The 7,796-nt window shown below is 46.8% G+C and overlaps 1 protein-coding gene across 3 annotated transcripts in view; it reads left to right on the top strand.

The window, feature by feature from the left end:
* The first annotated feature begins 1,651 nt into the window (after positions 1-1,651).
* Positions 1,652-7,796, top strand: part of CAMTA1 (calmodulin binding transcription activator 1) — a 682,851-nt gene continuing 676,706 nt past the window's right edge. For 2 of the 3 annotated variants that reach the window (XM_081923408.1, XM_081923406.1), the window contains exon 1: positions 1,661-1,945. In XM_081923408.1, coding sequence (XP_081779534.1) covers positions 1,921-1,945 — 25 coding nt within the window. In that variant the 5' untranslated portion in view covers positions 1,661-1,920. Of the gene's footprint in view, positions 1,946-7,796 lie in introns of all 3 variants that reach the window. The other variant, XM_081923407.1, reaches the window with a different exon arrangement.

Raw genomic sequence — 7,796 nt, 5'->3', positions numbered from 1 at the left:
GACTGAGCCAGGTCAAACTGAGCGGGAAAAACAAAAAAGTCTCTGGTGCACTGGATTTTGGAGGGGATATTCACTGAGACCTTTCACAAGCACCAGAGGAGAAAATGGCAGGGAACCCTGGGATAGAGATAAGTTTCTTTCACTCTTCCATAGAACCCCATGGGCTCATGCAATGAAGCTGAATGAGGAAAGACAAAAAGAAGGACTTATTCACATATTGCAGAGTTACAGCTATGGAGTTATCTATGCAAGATGGATGTTACAATGAATATGATTTCCCAGCTTTTGAAGTACAGAAAACTGAAAAACATCTGTTGCAACTATGCATCCATTCCTGTGGCATAAAATATGAACATATTAGGGCTGCAACTTTAATAAATAGGGCAGATTTATCTATTAAAATATATTCTGAGCCACTAAAAAGGTACTTGGGTTAAAAAAATCCAAAACTTTAGTTTGAAAGTTTCCTGTACAGTATAAAGCTAGCAGGACCAGGAGGTGCTTGGCAGCGGGTTGGAGGGCTCCTGAAATTAATAATGGTTGTCCAGTATTACCACTACCACTTTCTGTCCTAAATGTATGCTTTTAAATTAAATTAATCTTTGCAACAATTATAATGGTGATAATACTAACAGCCGTCCTAACATTATCATTTTTAAATGGAATAGTTGCTATAACAATAAAAAAATATAATTGCATCAATAAAAAATTATAATTGCAACAATGAAATTAATCAGCGCAGTAATAAGAAAAACAGGCACAGTAATAAACAGATAATGCAATTTACACAAAGCATAATTAATTAATTAATTAAGTAATTAAGTAATGGATTAATAACGATCTTTTTATTTACTTTTTGCAAATAAGGACCCATGCAGACACAAGCCCATCCACAACCAAGCAGAACAGCCAATGATGGCAGGGACCAAGGGAGATCCTCCAGTCGGACAGAGATCTAGACACTTTCAACCATTGAAGTAAACCACTGAGAGGACCCCTTGGTCAATCAGAACTGCGGATTCGCTCCGCACCCCATCCATTGGTCACAGTGCCCCTTTTGCGCCTCCGCCAATCAGAGCCTTTGTTTAGGGTTAACAAGGCGAGCAGGGGCGTGGCTGCCTGTCAATGCCAGCTGACCAATAGGAGCGCGCATCGGATTCCAGCCCCAGCCTTCATTCTCCCTCTCTGCTCCCTTTGGGACGCGGCTCCCTCCCTCCCTCCGGCGTCGCGCTTCCTCGCCCTATTCGCTGCCTCGCATTTGCGTCACGGTTTTTCCCCGCCGCATCCATCCTAACGCCCTCATTTGGCACGGCTATTGGCTGAACCACCTGCCATCAACCCTCTCCGCACCTTTCTAGAGTCTGATTGGCTACTCTCCCCACTCTAGAGAGTCCCTCTGCCTCTCCCCGCTCCTTTCATCATGGCCGCACTAGCGCCTCTGATGCGCCTCCCTCCTCTTCTCCCGCCCACTCGCCGACTTAGTCGCCCATAGGCCGGCGACGGTGCCAGTCAGGCCCATCCTCCCTTCCGGCTCGCCTCTGCTCAGCGAGGGTTGGCGGAGACAGGCATCAGTCCGCGAAAGGCCCAATGGGAGCGCCGCACTGCCTGTGAGGCAGCGGCTGGGGGGGTCGGTTGGCTGGCCCGGTGTCGGAGGCGGCGGCGGCGGCGAGGGGACGTAGGCAGGCAGGCAACAACGGCGGCAGGGGCTGGAGGTGGACGGCAGGGGGGTAACAACAGCGGCGACGGCAGGGGAAAGAGGTGGGGGGGCCTGAGAGAGAGGGAGCGGAACCGGAAATAGGTCGGCAGGAGGAAGGGGCGGGGGCAGCAGGCGGTGGCGGCAACGGCAGCGGCGCGCGCGCCTGCCTGGATCCCGGTCGCGAGGAGGAGGCGGCGGAGGAGGATGTGGCGCGCGGAGGGGAAATGGCCGCCGAAAACAAGCCGGAAGGTGAGCTGTGAGGGATGGGAGGGAGGGAACCGAAGCGCCGGCAGGACAGACCCGGCTGGTTTCACTGAGTGACGGAGGGGACGGCGGGAGGGTGGCCGGCAGGGCTGAGGGGACACGCGGCGGGGGCGCGCAGGCGGGAACGCGCGCGCGCGCAGGGGGGCAGCCCCCTCCCTCGAATTCCTCTCCCGCCCCGCCGCCTCGCGCGCGCTTCCTCCGAAATTCTCCCAAACCAGCCCAACGAGGCGGTGTCTCGGCTCGGCGTCTCGGGTCGGTCTCCCGGCCCGAAAGTTTCGAGTAGCTGCTGCCGCTGTTGAGGGGAGGGATCGGCGGAGGGGGCAGCCTGGGGGCGGGGAATGGCCGGCCAATGGGAGAGGGGGGGCGAGGAGAGAGGGGGCGCGCGCGCGCGCGCAAACCCCTCCCCCGCCTCCGCTCCTGGCGACCCTCCGGAATAGGATTCCGCCTCCCATTGCCTTGCACGACAAGTGAGGCGGGGGGTGGGGTGGGAAGAGAGAGAATCGGTGGGTCTTCCCTAGGCGAACGGGGGGTTTGTCCCTGGGGTGATGGAGTGGGTGTCCGCCTTGAGCTGCAAGGAGAATGCTGGAGGGGCGCAAAAAGAGAAGAGTTCGGCGTGGGAACACAACACACACATACACACGTCTGTGCCTCTTGTTTGTTAGGCTGGGGGGTGGGGTAGGAAGCAGCACTTTTAGGCAGAAATAAAAAATATTTGCGTTTAGGTGCCGAATACCTAAAAGAAAGAAAAGAAACCCCTAGAGGTGACGTCTGCCTGCTCCGTGGAGCGTGTTGGAGTTGGCATGTCCCGCGATTTGGGCTGGCTGGCCAGTTCTGTCAGTGCACTGTGATGACGTCCAAGTGAGGAGGGCTGGGTGGGTTAAGGTCCTGTGTGCTAAGAGAGTGGCTGTCTGGCAGCCGTGACATGCTCATACACCCCTGTGAACACCAAAGGCATGAGCAGCATCTTTCTCTGTGGGAGGATTGCAAGCGGACAAGCCCTGCCTTTGAACACATGGTTCACCTGCCAGGGTTTGCCAGGCAAAGGAGCGACAGAGCCACCTGTTCTCCTTGTCAGTGGAAAGGTCTGTGAAAGTCACTCTTTGCATATTGGGGAAAGAGCACTGGCACTTTTCTCTCCAGTCTCTGGCACTGGAAGGTTGCGATTGCCCTCACTTCCTTTCGTATATTTAAACAGGACATAGGATTGGTGCCTTTTCGTGTTGGGATATTGCTGACCCACACAGTAATCTGCCAATGGCAAATGCAGGTGAAAGTGGGCATTTACTTGTCATTTTGGAAGATTGCATACAAGGACACAGGCACTCTGCTGTACGTGTTGGTGGGACAGGCCTCCTTACTGAAGGCAGGGTAAGGTTTGAGCCATAGTGAGGTCACAGCAGGTGTTGCTATTTGTGCAGTTGGAGGGAAGGGATGTTTGACTTCTCCAGATGTAGGGAAAGAAAGGCATAATTTTGCCAGCTCTTTTGCTGGGCTGTGGTAAGATGTGGTGGAGTAAGGGGCAGGGGAAATATCTACATCCAGCCTTTTTATGTGGGGATCCGGTTTGCTGTTGTCACTGACAAGGGCAAGGCCTTGGAACATTAAAAAATATAACCCTGTTGATCCTTGGTAGCTAGCATGGGCAGAGAAAAGTGCTGTGGTACATGCATGATTAATATGTGCGTGAAAAATACATCAATGTTGTGGACCAGAGAAAGAGGCAATGTTCTGGGCAGCCAAGGGCATGCCTTAAAAGGTAAGCTGGAGGCCAGGTCATCCTTTCTGTTGGTAGGGGTGGGTGGGAAACTGAATAAATTGAGTGGAGGACAGGGCCTTGCATCTCATGGCAGCTGAGGCATTACCATATTGCTCCAAATAGTCTATCCTCTGCTGCTGTTCAAGGAGAAGGTATGGTATTGCTGCTTGGAGGTGCAAGTGGAGGCTACAGCAGTGTCATGCACATAGGTATTTGGCATGCACAAGTAGAGAGGCAGCCATTTGTATAGAATAATGAATATGTGTGATTTAAATGTGTGCATGATAGCATTTTCACCCTTATGTATGCTCCACGGGCCATCTCTGGGTAGCACAGGCACACCTGTGTGGCTGGACATTCGTTTCCCCCTCTCCGTATAGAGAAGTAAATAAATTTGATGGCATTTACCCAACTTTATGCTTAGGTTTGTAATTGACCCACATCTGCTTGTTTCCTTATGATGCTTCCCCTTGTTGCTTCCTCTCTGTGTTGTGGGCCTAGTGGGGCATGGGCTGGCTATTCAACCCTTGGTTTACTACCTCTTCTGCATCACACTGTAAGGCATCTGAGAGGGGACATGTATTTAATGGGGTTGATTGACTGCTTTCAATTCACCTTCACCTCTTGGCACCATTTTGTTTCTCCTGTATATACTTCAGTCACAGGTGCAATATGGCTTAATTGATGCTGAGCCATAACAATCTTAATATGCCTCCCTCACCTGTAGGCAGGTGTGTTGGTGCTATCCATTTAGGAACATTGGAAGCTGCCTTCTGTTGAATCAGACACTTGATCCATTGAGCTCACTGTTGTCTACACTGACTGGCAGTGGCTCTCCATGCCTGGAGATGCTAGGGATTAAACATGGGACCTTTCACATGCAAAGCAGGTGCTCTATACTGAGCTACAGCTTTTTTTTTTGCCTTGCATTATGGGAAGGGCTGATCCTGCCAGTGTGTGTTCATTATAGGACAGACAACCACAGTGGCCCATGCAAAGTGAAAGCTGGGGCACATGCACCCAACTGTACCAGTGTTTCTTAGGGAAAGGGGCTAGGCATTCTAGGTGTGACTTTTCAAAATGGGGATTGGTAACCATCTACTGTGGAGTAGTACTAGCTCATTAGTAAAGCACATGCTTTGCAGCAGGCATCTCTGGTTAAATAATCTTAAGTAAGAAGGTTTGGGGAAAACCTCTGTCTGCTGGAGACCTTGGAGAGCCCTTGTCAGTTGGAAATGGTGTAGATCATATTGAGCTAGATGGACCAGTGGGCTGTGGCTCAGTGTAAGGCAGTTTGAGATGTGGGAATTGCCATTCATAATAATATGCACACTCAGTAAACATACCCAATGTGTGATGTTATCAAACATTCTTTTCCAGTAGTACAGTATTTTGCCTTCCTTCTTTCATTCCATCCTGTTGTTGTTTATTACATTTGTATACTGGGCTTCAGCTGAAGATCCCAGGGCTGTTCACATGTGTGATGTGTGTACTTTTTTCTTGTGCAAATCAATCAATCAATCTGTTCTAATGCTTCAAATATGTAAATGTGCATAACTTGTGTCTACATATCTCCATCAGAAGGAATTGCTCAATGCATATCTTCCTTGCATATGTCCTTGTGTGCCTGTCTGTTAAAATATTTAGGCAATAATCCATGTGCATGCCATTTTCTTGGTGAAGGTTAGAATTATTTTGGTCCCACAGAATATTTGGAATATCCAGTAAGCAGAGGAGTTTCCCATGTTTTGAGTCAGTGGGTGTAGAGTTTGCTTTGGGGCATGTTGGTGCAGGTGAGATACTGGTGTCAAAGGCCTAATATTCAAAGTAGTCTAAAAATGAGAATGGAAAAAAAACCACCACCTGTGATTGGGATATGGTATCTGAGTTGCTACGAATCAATCTCAGGTGGCTCATTTTATGTATTACAAATTAGCATTCAACTTCTTTTTTGATCGAGAGCTAAAACTTTTAGCTAAACTAAACTAAAGTTGGTATGGTGCATGTCCATGCTTTAAACATTACTGCACAATGGGAGTGGTGTAGTAATTGAAATGGTGGCAGTAGTAATCAAGGACTCTAGCCAGGGATAAAATGAGGGATCAAATTGTTTGTTGTTTACAGCATTTTAAAGCAATAAATTTTATATTAAAATCAAATTGATTTTGTTGATGAATTCTGCACAAGTGTTTTGTGTGATGTACAAAAGTCTTATTGAGATGTCACCTTGGTCTTGGAATTAATTAAAGCTTAATAGGTAAAAAAATATGACTTGTGACCGGAAGAGGTAAAGCCTGTAACTTTTTGGAGAAGTTGCATGAAGAGAATACTGTACGGTTTTGAAAATCGGAACACGAGGCTTTTATTGCATAGCCACAAGGGGGTAGTGATGTACTGTCAAAGAAATTTGTAGTGTATTGGCTGATCCCTTTAAGAACATTTTAAATATACACATTGGGCTGGTATATATGAATGCTAACTCTGTGAGATATTTAATTTTTTTTTTGCAAGTAAAGGTTTTCAAGGGTTAAACATGTCCTGTCTTTATATAGGCTGTGTAATGCTGGATGGTTAAATGTTCTTTTCTGTGCTTCTGTAGCCGTACCTGCGTACACTTGCGAAGGCATCAGTTGCAATCAAAGTTGTTGTTTTGCATATTGCATTTAGAACTTCAAAAGTACTAAGGTGGCATGAGGTGAGGTGGGAAGCTGTGCCCAAACCTTAACCATACGGATATGACAAGTAGGGGATGTTTACTCTTGAGATTAAAAAGCAGATTCCAAACAGCAAAAAAATAAACCATATGTGAATTGTTTTCTTTTTGTTCAAGGTTTTCATTCATTTGCATTACTTTGTCAGAAACACGCAACATCGCCTTTATTTGTACAGTGCTAGCAGGGCTGGAAAGCAACTTGAAATCTCTAGATGTAGTCAATGGGTTTTCAGTCGGTAGTGGTATCAAATGTCGCAGAGGACTTGTACCCAGTCAAACTGTTGTGGCTGGGTACTTGGGGCCCTACATGCTGGAATGGACTTTGAAGGTCTGAGGGAGTGAAATGGCACATGTTCTCTTTCCTTATGGAGATGATGCTGAAACAGCATAGAATGTGATGTTAATATGTGTTTGCCTTAATAATAGAGAAGGTGAAGAGTCTTTTTTTTAACATAGTAGGTCAAAGGATGCCATTCAAAATCTTCCACCAGTTTTATAACTCTTATGCTTTAAAATACCTCATTTGCAACTTCACATATTCAGGTAAACATGTACTGTAGTTATACAATGACTCACATCTTTCCCCCCATTCACAAAATTACTGACTTGAGCTCCCAAATTCATGGCTTCTGCATGTCCATTTGCTGTGCACCGTGGAAGTTTCGGGATAATCGAGCTTGCGTGGGTGAGTAAATGGAGAGGAAGATGCTGGCTTTGCCTTCTAAGATGCGAATAAGCATTTTCCTCACGTAAAAGGTTGTTGATGTCCTGTTTTGGTACAGGCATTACTTGAGGTGAATGAATTTCATGTGGGCTAGTAGTTATAAGCCATAAAGTTGCTTGAATAGCGCTTAAAGCTTCATTCTTGTACAATGTTCAGGAAGTCTAGTTCTTTGGGGACTGCAACAGCTGTTAGTGTGTTGAGACGATTAACCTGCAAGGTCACTTGTTTCTCTGCTGCAGAAGGTCTGTTGTAAGCCTTGACTTGCACCCTGTTTAAGCAGGAAGGTGTCATGTAGTCTTGCCATGCCATGTGATAGTAGTGTTGTCATGTGATATTCACGCATTGGTGTTTAGAAATGTCTCTTCATGTATTGCCCTTCCTCAACTACATTCTTGGTCCTTGTCGATAGTAGATGTGAATGCTGGCATTTAAATTAACATTCAGAAAACTCTTGCTCATCATCAAACTCCTGTGAGCTCTCTGAGATTGCCATATTCCAAACTGCTTGATCCCCACCCAAAAAGAACATTTTACCTCCATTACTTTACCTCCATTACTTTAAAATTATTACATAATTTTAAAATGGGTTACACTGTCCTTTACAGTAGCTCAGATTGTTCTAGACATCCTGACATTAACTTGT

This window comes from Podarcis melisellensis (assembly GCF_964234715.1).
Source record: "Podarcis melisellensis genome assembly, chromosome: 8".
Lineage (NCBI taxonomy): Eukaryota > Metazoa > Chordata > Lepidosauria > Squamata > Lacertidae > Podarcis > Podarcis melisellensis.
Note: the sequence above shows the minus strand (reverse complement) of the source record. Positions and strands in the feature narration are given on the sequence as shown.